Genomic DNA, 22,833 nt, shown 5'->3' with positions numbered 1-22,833 from the left:
TCCCCAGAGCATGTCTTTGGACTGTGGGAGGAAGCTAGAGAACCCGGAGAGAACCCGGTTCTCCGTATAGTTCAAACAAACAATTCAGAATTTCCGCATGCGACACACCTGTAATACCACTACATTACATGATTGTGTATTATGAGCAGAGGTGGGAGTCTTATCTAATGTAATATAAACAGTGTTGTCCAGGTTGGCAGGGGGTCTGATGAGCCAAACAGGAAATTCCCCAATCTGTGTCCGATGAGGAACCAAAACTTAAAGAGGACGGCCTCTTTCTGCATACGAACAGACTGGTGATGTAAAGGCAAATGAACCAACCACAGGATTTTTCGACAGTCGATTTTAAGTGACTATGAACGAATTCCTCCGTTGATGTGGAATCTTGTAGTTCATGAACTATCCTAACCATCTGTCCTTGACCCCGTTGACGTTTTGCACAGAGGTCAACGTAGTTAGAAATATATAGTAGGAGGTATTTTCTTGGACTATTCAAATCCAGCCCTAATCACCTCCTGCACGCGTGCCACATCCAACTGGCAGGAGACTCTAGGCCTGCTGCTCTATAAATGCCAACTAAGAAACATACATTTCTACATCATAAGAATGCTGCATAAAACTCTGTCAGTCACTGGAATGGGATTTACAAACGCGGGTCCTGATGATGCAGGATGCAAAAAGCAGTCTGTAGATTAAAACCAACATAAAAATCTTGTAATTCTTTTATTTCCTCCTTGTGTGCTGATCAAATGAACTAAATGTACACATCTCCAGGCAGATCTTCTTATGTGTCGCTTCACAGAAGCGTTTGTTTGAAAACTATTGCTCCTCGCCACATGTGTCACTTTGTGGTCCATTTTTATGGGTATTTCAATTTCATGCTAGGTTTGCATCACACTACGGTCATGATGAGGTATTTACTGCAGCAAGTAGTGACTCATTTCCTCTGCCATCATGGCTTAAGATCACAGGCTTAATGTGTCATATTAAGTCCATGACCTGACTTTAACCTCCCGTCACTGTTTGTGTTTGCAGATCCAATGATTGCTGAATAAAGTCATTTAAGTATTTTGGTCCTTTAAATGTGTTTTCATTGGCCGTGCATGTCTATCATCGAGGGTCAAAGCCATTCCCGTCACAGTTAGAGCTTTAATATGTTCACAGCAGCACAGGGTGGTCTAGTTTATATTTCAGTTTAAATGCATTTTCTTTTCATTTGACGTTAATTTAGTTGCTGCAACTCAAAGAGGCTTTTTCAATGCACAATAATTGCAGAGCACATTCTACAAGGAGTCAATTTGAGATTTGCATGAAGAATGGCAGCATGTCATGGTGGAAGGGTTTTTGCAATAAAGAGACAAGCGATGGAAATTGAGATACTTGTGAGCGGTTGCAGCTTTCGCTCAGAAAGCACTTATCCGATAGGAATAAAATATAAATGGGAAAATAATGGAGGTTTATTCCAACAGTGTCATTGAAAACTTTTGCTTTACCGACCCAAAAATGTACTTGTGTGGACGTTATGTCAAGTAAAAATTTGGAAAAGAGTAAAGATTTTAGGTCCAACACATTTTGGTCTGTTCTTTTTAACGACAGCAGCAACATCTCAGCTGCAGATGAATGCCTTTTACAGCAGATGATAAATGTCATGACTCTAAATTGATTTTGGACATTCATTAACTCAAAATTACATTAATTGGATTTGCAGAGTGCTTGGTGATGGATTCACACTTATAAATAAATGTACTGCCTAATTATTTATTTATGTGCATTTATTAAGACGAGGCCAGTCAGCTGATCCTTAAACCAAGCAGAGACTAGCTGTTGGCTCCTTAAAATACCGCTTGGTGGGATCATTCTACAGCTGGATGGCATGCAGTGTGTGATATCTCAGCCTTGCATGCAGTCCGATGAACCTTGACTTGACATGGGTTGATATACGTTGATATACTCAATTGCTGTACGTGTATGAGCCAACGGCTCCAAAAGCAAAAGCAAGCGCAGCCTCGGCACCGTGACAAGAGCGACCTTTGTGGTTCTACATCCTGTACTGCCCCCCTCATCCTACCTGGGTGCACGGCGAGTACCAACCTGCGCAAAATAACATTAGCTGAATGTACTTACTCCACCCCGACACTAAGAACGGATGGCAGAAATATTGCAATCTGCGCTCAAATAATGTCATGGAGATACACAAAAAGGGCCCAACTACTTTGGATCACAGCTATACGCTTTCGTTGTGATACCACCTTAACTCTAGTGAGTAAAGGATTTTAATTGACACAATGATAAAAAAATGGAAACTGGAAAATAGAAGCTATACAACAGCCAACAAAATGTTTGAGAGGCAACATACCATTTCCACCACCTCCTGTGTCACTGTGACAGTGACTCGGTCTCCCTGAGTCTAGCAGTCAGTGTGAGCGAGTGTAGCTTACACTTAATCATCCTCAGGTGACATACACTGGTAAAAAATGGATTTTTGAGGGTATGGCATTAATTCGATTGCAGTTCTCTGATAATAACCTGGTTCGGTAAGTAGCAGAAGGTGTTGTTAATCAGCTTCAGCTGCATTGGAGTGGGATGCTGCTTTGTGAAAGGAGGAACAGGTTGAGCCCTACAGACCTCCAGCAGGCCACTGGTGTGAATGTCTCTGCCCAAACAATCAGAAACAGACTTGTGGCCTCTGGGCGTCCTGTAGTGTGCCCGGTGCTCACTGCCCAGCAGCCTGGAGCTCCATTAGCGTTTGCTGTAGAACACCAGGATTAGCACATCCACCACCGGCCCCCTGTGCTTGTCAACAATAAGAGCAGGTTCTGGAGAAGCCAAGGAGAACGCTATGCTGCCTGTAACATGGTTCAGCATGACCGGTCTGGTCATGAGTCAGTGGTGGTCTGGGAAAACGTATCAATGGAGGGAGGCACAGAACTTTACAGAGAACGGTAGTCTGACGGCCATTAGGTATCGGGGTAAAATCCTTAAACCCCGTGGTCCGATCCTATGCTGGTACAGTACGTCCTGTGTTCCTCCTGATCCACGACAATCCCCGGCCTCATGTGGCAAGAGTATGCCAGAGTATGGGCGACCGTGGGGCATCGGAGTGTTCCATGTCACATGTTAAAGTGTCCCTGAGCAAGACACCCAACCTCTAATTTCTCCCCCAGCGCACTTAGGGAAGCACCCTGCTCCCACTGTGTGGGACGCGTTAAAATGCAATGAACGTCGGTTTAGATGATAACGTCAGCTAAATGACATGTCATGTAAAGTATGCAGGAATTGATGGAATGAATTAAATGGCCATCACGATCACCTGACCTAAGCACGATAGAACCCCTCTAGCCTGCCATGTTTCGCGATATCTATATAATGAAGCCTTCTGTAGGCTAAAACTTGTATTTAAGAGATGTGACATCTTTTTTTAAAGAGTATAAATATCCAACATCATTTTTTTTTCCTCACTGAGATCTGATGGATTTTCAAAATGTTCGTTAATTTTTGGAGCTGTGTATATAGACTGTACACCCAGACCATGTGACTGCTTTGAAAAATGAGGCTGAAACAGATTACTTTAACAGTGCAGCCAATACTGCAGGACAATTAATCCTGGCCCAGCATTAAAGATGTCTCCTTAATACAATGGAGGGTGGGGAGTCTATCTGTAGAGTTGGGATGTAAGAGTGATGCATACATGCAGACAGAGAACGCTATAGCTCCAATTTCTGCTCATTAATCACCTGTCCGCCAAACGCCCTCAGGAGAAAACAGCCCGCCTTCTCCGAGGTAATTACAGCACTTGAAGTAAAGCTTTCGGGCGCAAAGGCTCATAAGTAGCCATCTCATTTCTCTCTTACCCCGCCCGGTTTGTCATCTCCACCACAGAGCTTGCTGTATCCTCCGGAGAAACCTCCTCTTCCTCTCAAGTCCTTTCTACTGCACCGCTGTCACTCATCTTTAGCTCTAATTTTCTCCCTGGCACAGACCCATATTGGCATCCAATGTGAGATAAAGAAATTATGGGCTCATAAATCAATGCCCAGTCCATGATGTAGGCTTAGTACTTGTGACTATGCCAGAATGACGCACTTCAAGTCCCGGAGCTAGTCTGTTTTGTTTTGTTTGTTGATTTTCTTTTTCCAAATAGCTGTTCCAGTCCTTCTGACATTTGATTATTTCTTATACATTTTCATGGATCATATGGCTGTTACTGAAAAGACTCACAGGCTAACTCAGACTCTCAACTAAAGGCCAGGTTCTTTATATTTGGTGGAAAGCAGTGACATAATGACCCGTTGGGCCCTTTGCCCATTAGCGGCTGATTGTTAATGTAGTAATATCAATAAAATAAACCAATAAACATGCAATTGTCCACCCCATGACAACTGCAGTATGAAGAGCATCTAATTTCTCCATAGAGAGACTCAAAGAAACTAAAAATAAGCCAAAAACCGCATCTAGAGCGACATCTTTGTGCATTTACTTTTAATGTCAATCTGTATACTGCATGTCGGTGTAGGCATGACATATTTATAACCATTGGCGAGTAGATGAAGTCTTTTTTTGTGTTGTTGCTGCTTTTAGGGAGACTGACAAGAGACTTACACGGCATTCATACTTGAGTGTGTCCTCAGTGCGGCTCGCTGCTAATGATCTCATTCTGTGTTTCCAGATGGAGATGATTCCGGAACCTGATCCCGATGACGAGGGCACAAAAATAAGTGTGAGTTCAGTTACACACCACATGCCCATGGCCGCTACATATTGGACTGCATTTCATTCTGAGCAAACACAACAGCAGCTGATTTCCCCTGAATAATACACCTTCAACCAGAGAAAGGCGGCAATCTGTGAAATCCGCCATGACGCATTATTACTGTCAGAGTGGTTCAATTCCTGCGGTCACGCCTCACCAGACGCTCTGTATGCACATTGTGTTCCAAGACCACCCCACCCCTCCCATCACTGCCCTAACTGGAGTAATCAGAGATTCATGGGTTTGTGCAATGTCAACGGGCAGGTCTGCTATCACGCCTTTACATTCATTTCATGTTAACATATGTTTTTGTTATGTATACATTCACTTTAAACCTACATTTATTTTCCAAGCTTTCTCCTCAACAATGAAGGATGAACATGTACAGTCTCAATCAAAATGGCAAACTTGAAATAGAATTTAACAAATGCAGATCAACTCCTTCCGTTGTTACGATTAGCAAGAAAGTATTTTACATGGTCATGTGTTCTACTTCTGTCATTAAATCATTAACAATTAAGCCTCTGTTGTGTAAATTACAATTTAAATGTAAATTACAACATTTTGGACAACATTTGAGTAGCATTTTTAAGAATGTAAAATACTGTATACCTAACATCTTTTCTCGTCTGAATGATTTTAAACTGCGTAGCTAAATTCCTGTAATTCAAATATTAAAGGGGACAAATTATGAAAAATCCACTTCGCTAGAAAGGTCTTCTACACATTAATATTGCTGTCTGCCATGTTTACCAACCTATTTTTTTAAATTACAAATTAAACAGTCAAATCAAATCTGGGGTGCTGGGGTACATCAGAAACAGTGAAAAAAATGGAAAGGTTTCAGTTATTGATCCACTGAACAACAAAACGGGTCCATAACCTTGCAAATGACATTTTTTCCATTTGGTCTGTCAGCTTCTCCATAAAACCCCATTTCCTACCGAATTAAATTCCCCTGTAACCAAACTGCGTTCAAAAGTATCTTTCAAAGTAAAAATATTTTCTAGGTTGTTACACAAAAACAACAAATTAAAGAGATTTTTGGTGAACGTCCTGTGCTTGTTTGAGCAGCTCACACAACCAGCCCTGCTGTTGTATTTAACAATGTTACACACGTCATTGTGAACCTCAAAAGCAATGGTTATGCGTCAGCTTGAGCACTCAAACTGCTCTCACAGCTGGAGGCAGCCAAATGTTGGCTCAAGTCTTACCGGCCATAACAAGTGGGTTTGGAGCCCTCCAGCTCCACCATGAGATAAATCCGTATTTGTTAATGTAACACAGAGAAGAACCGGACAACTAGCCAAAGTCTTTTAAACTAATTCCCTGTGACACTTTGTCCCATGTCCCAGCATGTAGCGCGTTGCAAAATAAAAACAGCTGTTGATTCGCTGTCATGATTCTTTGATCTCTTTTAATCCCTCCAACAGACAGTGAAAGTCCAAGGCAACGACATCTCGCACAAGCTGCAGATCTCCAGAGTCGCCAAGGTTGACGAGGGACTGTACGAGTGCCGGGTGACGCGAGCTAACTACGGAGAGATTGTGGAGTACAAAGCCCAAGCCTGGCTGAGGGTCAACGCCACAGCCAGGCCACGGCGGCCACTGGTGCCCCCAAAGAAAAGCTCCCCACTGCACCTGACGGACAAGAAGCCACGAAAGCCCAGCACATCTCATGGCCAGGAGAGCATGAGCTCAGACCAGAGGGTGGCCTCCACCTCCACCTCCCACACGTCCTCCGACACAGCTAAGCACAGCCCCGGCTCAGGTAAGGCCCCGTGGGTCCCGCCAAAGGGGAATTTGACTGAACTACAACTGAGATGGTACAGATGGAAATGATCTAGAAAGTGCCATCATGTTAGAATGTAAAATGCAAACAGAAACGTACAAGATATAAAGATAACCCCAAATAGCTGCTCCTCCAGTGTTAGTCCTGATGAGCAGGTGGCCCCTTGCATTGTAGTCCATGCCACTAGTAAATGAATGGGTGAATTATGCAGTGTTAAGTGGTTTGAAGACTAGAAATACGGTGTGTGTGTCTGCAGCATCTCAGAGGTTCCACTCCAGTGCGGTTTCCCTTCATTCGATTCTAGATTCCAGACAAGCGTCCCTCATGTTGTGCGTAAAGATAAATCACGGCTGTGTCAGGAGAATGATTTGGAATCGCAGGTCGCAATTCATCTTGACCTTTTCACTTTGTCACCAATAGCTAAACGGAAAACACTCGAGGCGCCTTCTACAGAGCGCTCCATGTTCCTCTTACCAGCCGACAAGTACAATCTGTTTAGATGATCTGTCCTCTATAGGAATAATAATGTAACTGCCATTATTAACCAAAGTGTTTCCTCAGATGAAGATTGTAGCCAGCTTTAGGTATTCTTTAGCTCACTAAAGATATAGAAGAAATCTCACCTGGAGAGCTGCCTCTCTCATTATGGATGAATCAGTTGCAACACAATTGTCTCCCTCCAGCAGAGCCAACACCGTGCTGCTGGGCTCGTCACTAATCCTAGGAGACGAGAACACATTCCAGCCTTCCATGCATCTCTTTGCAGGCTGCGTGTGAGTTCTGAAATTGGTTTTAAGATTTAGTACCAGATGGTCTGGCTCCCAGCTACATTTCAGAAGTCCATCCCCCACGAGCGGCTTCTGAGATCCTCAGGCAGCCCTCCTGCGGTGCTTCTCACCTTCTTTCCCAAAGGTATTCTTGCTGCAGGCTCCCCGGCTTATGGGCTGGCCAATTGGTACCATTTTTCACAATTTCTTTCTGTTCAAAACTCAGCCATGGTAGAATTTACGACATCTCCTCATTGGTAGAAGGACACAACCACAACTGAAAGTTAAGGGCCTGAAAGCAACACCTGCAATGAAAGAAAGAATAGTTGCTTTAGTATTCCATCAAGCGCAGCACGGCTGAAAAGCGATGTGTAATACCGATTTACTGATACAGTTTTCCCAGGGACATTCCTTGACAAACATGTTCCTTTCACTATTGACAATGTTTCCTAGGTAAATATGAAAAAAAAGAAAAATACTGATATCAACAATGTTAATAAGTGATTGACAAGTGACTGGAGTAATCACAGTAAAGTATTCTTAAAGTATAACCGAGTTCATTAAATTCTAACAACAATGATCAAGTCACTATTATCTCAAATGAACAACTGTTACACAATAGCTTGTGCGTGATGGGCTCGCAATAATGTGCCCTAGAACGCGAGATGAATTGCTATGTGTGTGCCCACATTTGCGTGGATCAGTAAAGAATAAAGAAAAACAAAAGTGCTTGGTTGGGTCCAGGAAAAGACAAAGGTAAAAAAAGGTACGTGTGAAACATCAAATCAGCACTCGTATTACGAAACCTTCTGTAGGTCAATAAAGAGAAGTTATGTAACAATAGGGCAAACCTTGACCTTGTTTAGCAAAGAGCCCAAACAGCAGGCAGGATGTGTGTGAGTCCCTGTCTGAGCGTCTCCTAATGATGCCGATGGAAATCCCCTACAGGTGCTACAGGGTAACCACGGCACTGACCAAGCCTTGGTGTTAACTTTGGACCAAATAATGCATATACAATGAAGTCAAATGAAAGTGGCTGCCTTCTCACAGTAGTGAGTACCCATCCTTTCCAATACATCAAGAGCTCTCGAGCCAAAATCACTGTGCATCATCATGATGCTCACCTTGTAGCCTCGTCTCCATTACCTTCATTTCAACAGTGCCACTTCTCATCCTTGAATGTCTCTTCTCCATGGTCAGTTTGAGCACCACGTTGACCCAGCTCTGGGTGCAGATGTATAGAACCCTCGAGGCAAAGCACAGAAAAACAGTACTTGCCACCTAACAGATTAAAAAAAAGTAGAATCCACCCTGGGGTTGCAGAGTCAAAGAGTACGAGGCCGCTAAATTATGCTGACAACTGTGTTGCATTGAGTCCTGGGTGCGCGGTGTGTGACACTGATAAATGCCTCTCCGTGGCCCCAACCTCCTACTTTGAGCTTCACAGCGGTATTTCGGCTGAGGGCAACAGAGCTCTATTACTTCTGCACTCAGGTTTGAGGCCACATGAGCAACAGTGGATTAAAGCGGTCGGATGAAATGAAATTAAACCTTGGAGAGTGCAGATATTTTCCTTTTCCGCATTGCTGCATCCGTAAACAATGACGCTCTTTTCCAGACGGGCGGACTGTGGCTGGTGGAGCGGCAGCAGAGCGCTTTGTTCACAGCTACTCCCCACCAGTGTGTCACATGCTGTTAGATCACAGCTCGGCCTCCATTGTTCTTGGCAGTGTTGTTTTTCCAAAGCTCAGAGGTGACCAGAGCTGCATAAGGAGGGAAATATGTCCCCTAAAACAGACGTGTCCCTCCGCCCCTGAAGCCAGCCTGGCTTCTGCATGAAGGGAAAACAACTACGGACTCAGCTTGTTGCATAAGCATCCATCGAAATAAAAAAAATAAAATAAAAAAACACTGACCTTTTTTTCTCTGGAACCAGCATATTTTTAGAACTACCTTGGCTGCAAATGTTTAATGGAAGAACACAAATGAGTCATCACTCCAGGCGGTGGTTTAGAAAGCTCTGCATCGATATTGCTCATTGCTGCATTCATATTGCTCAAGAAGTCAAGCGCGATGTCAATGTGTCATTTCAGGTTCATGTGGATGCTTCAATGGGTCCTTCCTTACTGAAACTTAAACCTTTTGGAATAAAAAAAAGCCTGATTTTCAGATGCCCCTTCATATCCATTGAACCGTCGCAATAGATGCTGTTCCGGCCGGTTTGTTGTGGACATGAACGCAGACACCGAGACGGCAGAGTAGGTGGCAAAAAGGTTCTTCATTGTGTTTGTCTGTTGATCCAGGAGAATGCAGGTGGAGGCGCTGGAAGTAGCGCTGGGTGGTACGGATCCACTGAGGCAGAGGAAAATCACATGATAGATTTAGCAGGTTCTGAGGTTACTTGTTTTAGAGTTTTTACACTCAAAAAGGGGCCGAGAGTGTACTGTAGCTGCCGCTGAGCTGAAGAAACAATTTGGCGGTGAGACAGCAGGAAGCCGTGGCATTTCAGCTGGCAGTGATGAGGGTTCAATGATGGACAGGTGAGGAGAAACACACGCCAGCTGATTGCAGCTGCGCAAAAACCACACACACACACACACACAGAACAAACAGGGGAGCCGAATGCAGCATGACTGTACATTCTACTGTGGTGCAGGGAGACCGTTTCTTCTCATTAGATCACATGTGCAGACCGTGAAGGTAATGAGAGGACCATGAAGGTAATGAGGGGTCCTTTCTGGTTCCCCTTCCAAACAGATAGAAATCCTCAAGTACCGTGAGGGTTTTGAGGCAGAAGACAAATTGTAAAGCCCTCTGAGGCAAATTTAGAATTTTTGATTTATGTTTTAAGCAACTGCGAATATATTTGTTTTCTGAAAGAAAGTAGTAAATGTCAAGAAAAAAACAATAAGTATATAAAAAGTACATTGCTTGCTTGACAGAAAGTGCTTTAAGAGCTAGTTTGGTTGTCTGATTAAGTAAAAAAGATAATGTTGTTTATTAAGTCAGCTTTTGTTGTACAGTGTGTAATTCAAGATGAGATACTTAAGGCAAAATCATTTTTTTCCATGCAATGATTAGTTTCGAGGCCATTTTTCATAAGTCTTCTTGCCACTCAGAATACACATTGAGGTGTTTATTTTGCTACTTTTGTCTATTTGTGTCTGTAGATTCCACCTAAATTCACCCAAAGTTATCTTGAGACAATGCCTAATGAGCATATTTAAAGAGGACTTTTTGGAAAACAAAAAAAAATGATCGTCCTGATGCAAGTAATGAACTGCAGATGATCCTGGTGATGTTTTCTTTATTATTATACATTTCAAAATGTATGTAACTTACTGAACACATACTTTCTATGAATTGGTTTTCTACCCAGACTTTTACACTTACATTCCTCTCACTGGTTTGGGTGGTCTTCTTGGCTTGCAGTACTGTGTGTTCTTTCCAGCCAACAAGATTTCAAGCAAACATCGGACTTCCCTCCTCCATCTCTTTGTTATTTGTCGTTTTCACGTGTCCATCTCAATAAATGGTCACAGAGAAAGACCTAAATGGGCTTATTGGCGTTCGACCACAGTGATGTACAGACAAAATTGTTAGATATTTGTGCTTTTGTCCAGAAAGTAAAGAGACGGATCAGTAGAACTATTCCTTGGTGGATATTGAGTTCTAATCAGCTGTTGGTCACTCGTGTCATTCGTGGCTAGATGATTTGGAAATTGGCCTCAGACATGTCATTAAAAAAAAAATAGACAACTGCTGTTGAGATCCTTTCAAACAGCGACAGTGATCATTTCGGAGTGTGCATTTTCCCGCCCGTCTGATATTCCCTCACTCATAGTTGACCAGTCGAGAAACAAGATAATGACATCCAGTTGTGTGCGACGAGTCGCTCAGCCAACAATCCAGTCAGTAACCCCAAGTCAGTCGGCCGGTCAGAGGGACAGGCAGTGGCCAGCAGAAATAGATGGAACTGGCACAAAGCCACTTTGAGCTCGCTTTGTAGGTGCCTCACTCAACCTCAGTGTCTCTCTGGCCCGGATTGGAAATTTCATATCGCCATTTCACAGAGCCAAAAAGCATTTTGGCAAAACGGAGCGTGCTGTTAAGTACGACAAAATGAGGAGTATTCAGTGTGTGTTTTTTATGTCTCCGCATACATAGATAGATGAGCCTGACAGGCCTCCTTTCAGTTCAGACCAATGTTCTCACTCATTAGTCCCTCTGTGGACGAGACTGTAGGGGAAAGCGCGGGCGTTATGAGTAGTTCTAAGCTCTGAGACATGGTGTGAAAGTCAGACATCTTTTTGACAGGATTTTTTTTCTTCTCTTCTTCAGCTGAATAACCATGCCAGAACTCCACTGTAACTTATTCCGAAAGACATAAGTCACCTTGTGTTACATACTGCCTGTGCCTGGCCATGCAACAGAGAGGGAAGACCACGCGGATGAGTTGATTGAAAGAAAATACAGTTTATTAATGATAACAAGTGAGCAACGTAAAGTAAATGAAGTCAGTATAAGTGTTAGTCAAGAGAACTGAAAACGTATGAAATCAGGGTATATGAAAAGTCATGTAAAAGGAAACAAAATCAGCAAAACGGCGCGGGAGAGAAGGAGAAGCGGCAGCCCTCCTTCCACCAGGTCTCCAGAGCTTTTAAACCCCCCCCAGGATACATCAAGTCATCCCAGGTGTTCCTGGAAGGAATCATAGGCAACCCGTCACACCTGTGCTCCGCTCACCTGTAGGGGAGACGCAAATAGACAAAACGAGGAGGAGGAGCCGGCAGGTCCGTAACACCTTGTCAACAAAACTATCACAGAAGCGCTCTGAACTAACCCTGACCTTCCGAATTGTGGCACAAAATACACTTAATTAGTTAAGGACAAAAAATAGTTTTCTATTATTCGGGTCCTTGCTACGACTAGTTGTAGAGGAACCTGTTGTATTTCATGGAATTATTATTATTATTATTCTCACAAACCGCGGGCCTTTATGGGGCCTTTTATCATATTCAAAAAGTTGTTAAATTTGGCATGGATATCCAGAGTGTTAAAAAATGTGATAATTTTTGGGTCTCACATTTGGCTATAAAGAAATGTCTAGAAATTTTAGTGAAAAACACATTTTTGGCAATTTCTCCTTTTTGAAGAATAGGGGGCGCTTTAATTAATGGTTGACAATCTGCCTTTTTGGCCTTTTTTCATGATTTTTTACAGTTGTAAAAGACCCAACTCCTCCCAGGGATTAAAACCGATCCTTTTCAAAGTGGCACAGTGTGATCTTGAGACCGTAGGCTCTAAAAATTGCATTTTGCCAGAAGAATTTCTAAACTATGTGTGTAGGGAGCATTTTCAAAAAACCACCACAGTTGTTTTAACTCGACCATACTTTATCTAATCTGCTCCATATTTCTCATATAGCATGAACTTTTCACCCTTTAAACATCCATATGATCATTTCTAACCTGTTTTATGGTTTTAAGAAGATATTACTTTGCAAGGGGTGTGGCTTAATCTGGCAAGATTTGTAACTTCCGAATGGCTTGGCCTGCCCTCACCAAAATTGCAGGATGTGTAAACATTGAACCCCTGAACACACCTTAATGTTTTCATAATTTTTGAAGATTATGGGGCGCTGCATTTAATCATTAAAGATGTGCCTTTTTGGCATATTTAATTTCTTAGAGTTGTAAAACACCGAACTCCTTCCAGGGATTAAACTCGATTCTTTTCAAATCCGCGCAGCGTGCTCTTGAGACCTTGGGCTCTAAAAGTTGCTTTTTGCCGGAAGAAATATTAAACTATGTGCGTAGGGCGCAATAAAAAAAAAACACCTTTTGAAAGATTTCGAAGGAAGTTGGGTCATGTAGGGTAATTAGAGAGGCTTTTATTTTGGGATGGAACATCAGAATGTCCTGCTTACCCATAAGTGTCACCTTGGGGATGTCTACTATCAACCTGAAGCAGAATGGTCATGAAAGTATTGATTGTTTTCTTTTAAACCTAATCTGAAAATTACAAAATGTAGTCTGGTGATTGAGATATTGAAGGAAAATCTTTTGAAAAAGACAAAAACACCTGAACGCCAAAACAGTCGAGGGGTCTGACTGGTTGAGTTTGCATATTCAGTAGTACAATAACGGTCAAAGGACACATTTCCTTTTTCAGTTCCATGACAAAGTGTCTCCTAACTAGGTTCATTTTGACCGCATTCCTGGCTACAGCCATCTTCCTGCAGAAGTTCTTTGCCTGATAAAATCACATCCAGATGCACTTTCCTTCACGCCTTGTGGTTTCTCAGACCACCAAACTGATAAACGACTTCAATAGAAACCCCTACAACAGCAAATCCATAATGTATGGATTACAATCCGCCTGCTGCTCTGTACACGTGTGGCTTCATCGCCAGATTCTAAAGGGACTGTAGCACTGCTAAGAAATGCTTCAATGGATTTTTAATAACCCATCTTAAGGGTGTAAGAACTACCGCCGAAGAAATGACCCAGCACATTGGTGCAGCGTCGGGTGACCTGTCGTTTTATGCCTGGAAGGATGGAATTATCACAGGCTGAATATGTTGAAACTGCATCTTAATTTTTCTTAAGAAAGAAGACATGGTTTCTATTTCAGGATTGATTGTTTTATGTCCAGCTCAGTGTAGCCTACAATGTCCCAGTGAGGGGGGGGCAGTTCTTTGGAAACAATATAAACACATGGGATGGTTTCTTTTATTAAGGGAAAATATTTGCTTATCAGCAATTTAGAAAAAACATGATGATGAGATTTAGTCCTGTGACAGTGTTACAGTGGGGTCGAATCAGAAAGCCTCTGTTATGCATATTACAATCCTCTCATTGAATAAGTCCAAATTTCACATGACATAAAACAATTGGCTAGAAGAACAGCATCGTGCCACTGAAACAGTTAATAACAGCATCCAACATTTTGTTAAAATTGTCTTGAGGAAAATAAACAGTACAAACAACTCGTTCATTTGTTTTTTTCATTAGGTTTTCCAATTGATTGCTCTTTCTGCAGCCAAATCAGAAACTGAGATGTGCCAAAGCAAAAGCACTTTGTTGTGCCAGATTTTGTAAAAGAAGTAGGCTCACAGCACAAAGTTGTAGATTAAATCTAACACTCAGATATTCAACACGGTCCTCAACATGTACACCAGATGAGTCCAGGATGAGATTGTACTTTTACCTCAATACGACATTGAAGCCTGACACCTTGAAAAAAACCTGTGTACTTGTGAGTTCATTGGAATGATTTGATCCGTTCAGGCAGTGTACTCTCTCTCTCTCATCACTATCACTTACATGCACAAACTGCATTTGCTAAAATTCAGAGTTTTTGCTGAACTGTCATGACAAGGCTTAGAAGTTGTTGTAACTCCAAGTTACACTATCTGTCCAAAATATATTGTACGTGATCCTACTTCAGGCCTTAACCCATTTCCATGCCTAAATCCATAATATGTGATAGTGCCACCTACAGGCGAAAGGAAATGACATGTATGTAAAGCATTAATGCTGCGTTCACACCAAAGCGAAGCAGATTCTATGGAAAGTCAATGCACAGACGCCAATGGTTGCGCACAACAAAAGTTTTCAATTGGTGGCGCGATTGATGCGATGATGAATTTGCCTCATCCACTGTAATTTAAATTTTAAAACTTTTTCTAACAAAACCGCCTCCAAAGCCTCTCATTTGTTGAAACGCGATGACACCCCTCCAAAGACAATACTGATCAAAAACTCTGTGTGTGTTCAGAGGCCGAGAGCAACAGAGTTTCAAAATAATTATTAATTATTTATATGTATTATATTTATAGTGTATATAGTATAATTATATTTAAAAAAGCTGCATTAACATGTAATAAAATAATTGTCGGTTGTTGCCTAGCCCTAATCAGACGGTTGCACACATACACAAACGGTAATACATTCAAAATAACACACCTATTTATAGCTATATTCCTTCCTTATGAAAACATGTTAAGCTTATCCTAAAGTAAAGCACGTATTCTTTTAAGGGCCGTAACTTAAAAAATGCTACGTCACTGTGCAGCATAGCTGTATTTTGTGTTAGACAATGCCGTACTGCGTCATTTCCACTGCACCCCCCCACTTGACACACGTTCCTACCGTGTTGTGAAATGGTACAAGCTGTTCAGCATAGCAAAGGTGAGTTTGGCAAGTGCCTCACAATTTCTTCGTGGCCACAAGGAAAACCCGCTCAGGGTGTAACCCCAAAAAAAGGTTTCCAGTTCAGTTAATGAAGTTGTAAATCCTCAACATTGCTAATGGGTCAATGATTGCAGCTGGCAATGGTGGATCCTTGCATGGTTTCCTGTGTGCTGTCGCTGTGCGTTTGTGTCTTGCTCAGATTCTTTGCTGGAGGCTGATTAATTATTCTCTGTGTGAAGGATGTTTTGGCCCAGAGTGATTGTTGCTCCTCTGCGGCACTTCTGTTCCCTAGACAACCCCCGATCCAAATTAGCCACGGCGGGGAGGAATAAAGGGTCAAACCCTCCGTCTCCGCTACTCCCTACGCTCCTCCCTTCATCCCCTCAATCCCCGGGCAGCCCAGGCAATCCAGAGAGGGGCCGCGAGATACAAAGTGTCCCCCTTAAGGGTTTCCATCCTAGAACCTTCGTTCTGACACAGGGAATCCTGTCGATGTCGATGTGATATACTCAATATTTCATTTTCTATTTCAATCAACTTCTCTTCTATCTCACCCCTCCTTCCTTTCATACTGACTGTGGCTCCTTTCTTTCTCCATTTCCGCTGCACGCGGTCACATCGTTTTCGTTGGTTCAGGTTGAATCTCCGTGTGATGCAGGCGGATCAGATAGGGGGCTGGAGAGGCTGTATTGTAGTTTGAAGTTGTAAGCCCTGTCAGAGGCTCGGTAACCAGTGAGAGTAGCCTGCCACAGGGATAGTGGCGTTTTCAACGCCAGAACCACAGCAGCTGGAAACCCTTTTCACCGACACTTCAAAGGCTGCCGGGCCGTGAGTGTCCGTGTCAGATGCACAGGGGTTTGACTAAGGGTCCATATATGGGCGCAAGGTGGTATACTGGGGTTGTATATGATTGCTGGTCCTCTGGCTGGAAACTGTATGCATTCAAGAGAGACTCGTTCTGAATTGACAATACATGTATTACCCCTGTATAAACATTGAAATAGTGCTATATCGTTGGCGATTGGACTCCATCCTAAACCAGGATAATCAAGGCTCCGGCAGAATCCCCCTTGGAGTCCAGACACTGGTGGTGGTGGTGGTGAAGAAGGCAGCTGCTGGAAACCGAGGATAACTGTGAAGTGGGCCCGATAGCTGACAGGAAACAAGGAGAAAGTGGATAACCCCTTAAAAAGTTTGACAGCAACAATATGATTGGTTTAGAAACACAGGGCCGCATTGCGTTGGTTGGTTGTTTAAACGTGGATGCCGCCGATATCAGCTGATGGCGGTACCTGATAATGTTGGGAGTCCGACTGAGGTACATGGATGGTGTAAAAGGAGTCTTCAGAACTACCGCTTAAGCTCCATTTCATGCACGTGCTGGTGACTGATATTCTCATGTCTCTCTCCTGAGAAATATGAGTAGGTCCAAAAATCCGATAAATCTGCCTTACCCTATTCCTGATTTCATATTTCTCGCCTGCAGAGTTGCATTGGTCCATCCATTCATCAAGACAGATACATCATGCATAACAACATGCAGTTGTTATCTCAGGCCGTGTAACCTCTTTGTTTCTTTTCTTCTCAGGAACCAGAACATCATCCACCTGTGGACTGGCTCTCCTCCTCCTGACGTGCGCCTTGGTGAGGGATGCCTTGTTATAATCCAAGAACTGATCTCGCCCTTGTTCTGTTTCCTCTCAAAGTGAACAAGAAAACCGCCCTGGTCCTGTCCCCTACACTCCTCCCCCCACCCCCCGCCCCCCCGAAACACACACACACCTCGCGGGCGGCACAGTTGGCCGTCCTTTCCCTGCCACTGCTGCTCTCCCTCCCATCACATTGTTATTAGCCACGGTAAACACCAGTCACCACTTGGATTACCTTTTGTACAGACGACCTGACACCGTCTGAGGCGCAGGGCTCCGCTGGGGAATCTTGCTGGATCACTCTCATGGAAGAATCACTTTAACTATGTCTCTCTGTTTCAGTTACATGGGTTTTTTTGCTCAAAGGTGAACAAGAAAAAAAGATTTGTCTTTTTTCTAAATATACACACACACACACATATATATATATATGATATGTGTGTGTATATATAAATATATTCTTTAAAACACCTAGAATTGCTGTATGTGCTGTACACATAGACAAAACTTGCCATATTGAACATGCAACTCCATTGTGAATAAACCCCTTCAAAGTAACAAAATAAATTAAAATTCACTTATTTAGAGTGTTAACATCAACCATGTGGTTAAAAAAAAGGTTTAAATCCTCACTTTTCTTAAGCTATCTTGGCCATTGAAATGATCTAATGTGCATACCTTTACATCTTGTTAGTGATACATGTGCATGTTTATTGCCTGACGGTTTAAAAGAGGGAAATGTAATTTAGTTGACCTGCATTCAGTCTGCTGGCGTTTAGCTTCATTTTATTGTGCCGGCCTTGGTGTGATAAATAAACTGTCATCTTAATTTTATCGCATCGTCAGTAGGAATGAAAATGATGTCCCAATTCATGCGTCCTTGGATGCGACCGTTGGATCATACATTTCAATTAACCTGCACAATTTTCAAATGGAGTACTCCCCACACCCCCCCCCCCATTGTCCCATCCCTACTGAGGATGAATGAGAGTTTACCAAATTTGGATCGCAGGTTTTGCTCTTTTCAATCGTTTGGGGCGCCAGCACACAAACACACACATTTGTCTCCTGCAGAGTGGGTTGAGATGCAGTGGAACACAAAGAGTGGACACAGTGTCATCAACACTGTGTGCGAACCGTGTCCCGGAGAAAATAGATTTTCTTTTTCAGATATTTCATAGAGATTTTTATCTACACAGAGCATTTATAAGCAAAACGCTTTGACAATCTCACACAGATGCTTTTGCTTTTGTTTATACTGCAACAACAGATACAGTATAACCTGAAATAAATACATTATATTATTTTGTTAACTTTTGAGCCGAAAAGACAATTGTGCATCCTAAGAAACAGAAATACTCCAATTCAAACTGAAATATATATGAATAATAGAGTAGTTGATTTATGTCTGAAGAATCACACTGTAAGTGAATGTTATCCATTGTGAGCGTCATACTGCCTCAGTGCAGCACTTGCCCTGCAATAAGATCAATATTTTATTTTGGTAGACTTTGACCACAAAGCACTATTTTTCTGCTCAGTTTCTTCCATAAAATCCATGCTGAAAAAAAGGTAACATGGAGCATGATTATGTAGTTTCATGAGGTGTATGTTAAAACTAACATTCATGCTTAACATACCGATGTAATTACTGTGTGCTGTGTGTTCTCAAAAAGCAACACCCCCCCCCCCCTCCCAGTCCTGCCCCGTCCCCCTGTATAGTTATAGTTGCACTGCATTCCCAAAGAACTGTGGGGGGAAACGTGTTGATTCAGCAGCGTTTTCAACAGACAGTTAATCCCGCCTCACTGTCACATAGTATAAGCCAATCTGCTGTGACTGGAAATCCATCCCTGTGTTTGGAAATGACATGTTATGTACAATAATTCCGAATGTTTACTCTGCAGAAAAAGAAATGATATGCTTTATTTTAAGAGTAGAACCTGATTTAGATATCGATTCTATTGGAAATTGGAGAGTGTGCGCTGTCCGAGTGGACAGTTTGTTCAACGCTGTACAACTTGTAAATGAAATAATGAGCATGTTAGCGTTTTTCTTGTTTTTTTAACATCCATTTGAAAAGGCAGACGCCAGTGATGTTCTGTACTGTAACAATGGTGTCATGTGCTCATAATCAAGTGTTAACAAGTCCAAAGTGGGTTTTCATGACAAAAAAAAAGAAATTCTATATATAGTTAAGAATATTAGAAACATCTCCTTCGTAAGGCTTTCCTTCTGGGGACTGGCTTCACTGCGGGTCCTTGCAACATATCGAATAACAAGGAGGGAGAAATTGGAGTGATGATTGATTAGGCATAATGATCGGAGTGGTCAATTAATGTAGTTGTTCCGATACCATTTTTCTTTCCAATCCTTAAACTTGCAATCCAACAACAGTGCTCATCAAAATGATCAGTATTAGTATCAAGTATTATTATTATTAAATGGCGGCACACTGGAAACCCCTGTATGGGTTTGGTGTAGTTGCTCTTATTGTTGCATTTTCTTGCTCAGGTTAATTCAACTCTATGAATGATCAACAAATACACGCAGAGAATGACGGCCAAAGACACACTTTTTTTCATCTAGCGATGAGATGGCGAGACACTCTGGTTACCACACTGGGTGGAAGAAGAAGAAGAAGAAGAAAGCATCCTTTATTGATCCCCTTGGGGAAATGATTCCCTGCATTTAACCCTTCCCACACAGTGGGAGCAGTGTGCTGCCTTGTAGGGAGCAGTTAGGGGTTAGGTGTCCTGCTCCGGGACTCTTTGACAGGGGACATGGAGCAGCCCGGGGTTTGGACCTCCAACCCTGCGGACACCGGCGCGCCCTCTCTCCTCGGCGCCACGGACGCCGCTCATAGATATACTGTAATCGGCCAAGACCCAGATCCCAGTGGGTTGTGTGTCTTAAAATACTGCCGGCACATGAACTGGATGGATGTTCCTATGTCCTCCTGGGGGGGCTCGAGCTCTAGCCCCCGCCGATCGGCAGGCATCGGACGCAGATACTTGTAAAAGCCAGCAACTTGTGTCAATTGGCACACGTTAGATGTGACCGGCTTCCGACTTGATTTGGAACCCGAACGCCTTCATTCAGAGCCTGCTGATTGTTTCTGTTCACACCCATCGTGGTTGTCCACGGGCCCAAAGTGTCGTGACCTTGGCATTTCACACGCTGGCTGAAAGAGCTGTGTCTATTGAACCATAATCCTTCACTCCTGCACTCCTGCTTGCCCTGTGTGTACTTCAACCTACTTATTCATGATCAACAAACCTAAACACAGTCGCATTGTTTTTGTTCCTGCACAATTACTGAAAGAACCCAGCTTGCTGTGTTATATCGGGCCGAAATGCACACGTAAACAACGCGATAATATGATATATGGTTGGTACTGAGATCAGCCTACTTGCTCAAACCAGAGTCAGCATTTCAGGCTGTAAAACATCTGGTACTGGTATCGGAACAACTCTGAAAATAGGGATGCTCGGTGAGGAACTAAGTGATGAGTCTGGGTTGCTATGGCGGCCGAATTGCTTTTAAGGATAAAGCACTGTTACACAAGTGAACAGTTCCTTCATCCGGAAGCAGCATTGCAAAGAGCCATTGTTCCGTTGTGTTTTCTATGCCCGCTACTCATCCACTCTAGATGTATTTGTTTCTTCTAATGTATTTCATTTCAATGCCGTCCTGTCTGTTGAGCTGTCAAAATAATTCTGAAGAATTCTAGTTCTCTTTTCTTTGGTGTTGTGTGAGGCTTCTGTGCTGGAACATTGCAACAGTTTGTATTATAATGACAATATCAGAATAATATTTAAATAAACCATTTTCACAGATGAAATTCACACACTGAGAGGTCCTGTCTGTTTGCTCGGGAACAAACCCAGCTTCCTACCGAGGGAAATGCTACTTACCTTCAGTCCGCTCTCATTTATGCAGCTACCCGATGGAAGGAATTAGTAATATGAAAGTAGAAAGTAATTACCTGAAAGCAAATATGTGTTTTATGTTCCGTGGAAAGCTGCTGTTTGGCAGAATGACTTCAAACTTGTGTGAAAACTCCTCTTTAGCTGGTATACAATGTACAACATTTGGAAATCATTGGAAGGATTTCCAAACCTTTAACATCCTACTTTGATGCATTACAGTAAACGATAAAATTGTACTTTAAATTGTCAGTACTAGTAAAGCATGACTGAATGGGGCTCTAGATATTCATGAAGTATAACTTACAGTGACTCAGGTACATGTAATAATAATGACCGAAGAGTTGTCTCATTTCGATTGTTTTTCTTGCTTTGACAAGTTCAGTGACCGGGATTGACCGGGACCGAGGGACTGCTCGGTAATTCTGTACATGCCAAGAGCATTGACAAAATTACAACTGAGCACATGGTGAACTATAATAATAATAATAATAATATATTATAAATCATGATCACAAAGTAAAGTAAGTGTGCAAGTTACTGATAAAAAACTACAACTATAATGCAGTGGTGCTCAATGGACCTGCGTGACATCTTTCCCAACATAATAACTCATGTTTATCATACACGTGTTATGTTATGAACATGTTTTTGTCTCTGACGATTGTAATATTTATGAGACAAATCTACCAACATGAAAAGAACAGCATCAATTTAAAAACAATGTCAAATAATTTGACTTATTAAAACAATATAGTGTGCGAGGAGGTGACAGTAAACATCCGTAATTGCTCATTGAATCAAAAAGAATATACGGTTGCTAAGGAAACCCCATCTTGTTATTCCTTCTTGAATGAGAGCCTTGATGCAGAGCTGAGGCAAAGCAGGAAGGAAAGGGATGTTTGAGGCATTCTTCCCCGCCCTTTCATATGCGACTATATACGATTGGCTCACGGAAGCGACGCCGACCTGCGGTTGGTTCATTCAACTCGCCTCTCACCTAATTTTCAACCTCAGTGTTCTTCTTTTTTAAACAATTTAATTTATTTACATTAGTTGATCAAAAAATGATTTATGTTGAGCATACTTGACCAAATAATCTGTACAACTTCTAATACACAAACCAATCCAGCATTTTGCAGGTGATACTGCAAATCAATGTTACCGCAGCCTTCATCACTGGAATCCTTGGAAACAGGAAAGTACCTCTTTTGGTGAAAGTGATCCTGTCAAATCTCATCAGCCATTCATCTGTTTAAAAGACAAGATAGAGGAATGGAGAGGGGGAGAAAAAAAAGATGCTGTTTGGAATGATGAGTAAAATTGGCAACGGCGGCTCGGCTAATCAGGTTTACTTATCAGCGAATTCACAATGCAAAGCAGGCCAAGCGTCAAAAGAGGAACGAGAGGAGGAATAATGCAAAATGAAACGCCTGTTTGTAAATTCTGCAGGCAGTGACGTATTTATCCGCGTGGATGCAAAGAAACAGCAACCCAGCAACCGGCCTGCGGCTCTCCAGTCAGAGAAAAAACATGTTTCAATTGTCCATATTCAAATATGTTGGGACAATCACACATGGAAGAGATTGTCTTTTGTCCTTTAGTATGTCTCCATCGCAGATTTAACAACACAGTTAGTGTGAGGTTTATATTTTCAGATCAAATGAAATATCATTAAATATACATGCATCCATTGCAGAGACGGAATCCATGCTGAGCGAGAGACACGCTGGGATTCTAGCTATAATG

General features: G+C 42.4%; 1 protein-coding gene across 1 annotated transcript in view; it reads left to right on the top strand.

The window, feature by feature from the left end:
* vstm2a (V-set and transmembrane domain containing 2A) overlaps positions 1-21,003 on the top strand; it is a 54,828-nt gene extending 33,825 nt beyond the window's left edge. Inside the window, exons 3-5 of the mRNA XM_037455951.2 lie at positions 4,667-4,717; positions 6,184-6,520; positions 17,095-21,003. Coding sequence (XP_037311848.1) covers positions 4,667-4,717; positions 6,184-6,520; positions 17,095-17,171 — 465 coding nt within the window. The 3' untranslated portion in view covers positions 17,172-21,003. The remainder of the gene's footprint in view (positions 1-4,666; positions 4,718-6,183; positions 6,521-17,094) is intronic.
* The last annotated feature ends 1,830 nt before the right edge of the window (positions 21,004-22,833 follow it).

Source organism: Pungitius pungitius, chromosome 19 (genome assembly GCF_949316345.1).
Source record: "Pungitius pungitius chromosome 19, fPunPun2.1, whole genome shotgun sequence".
Lineage (NCBI taxonomy): Eukaryota > Metazoa > Chordata > Actinopteri > Perciformes > Gasterosteidae > Pungitius > Pungitius pungitius.
This window is presented reverse-complemented; position numbering and strand designations above follow the sequence as displayed.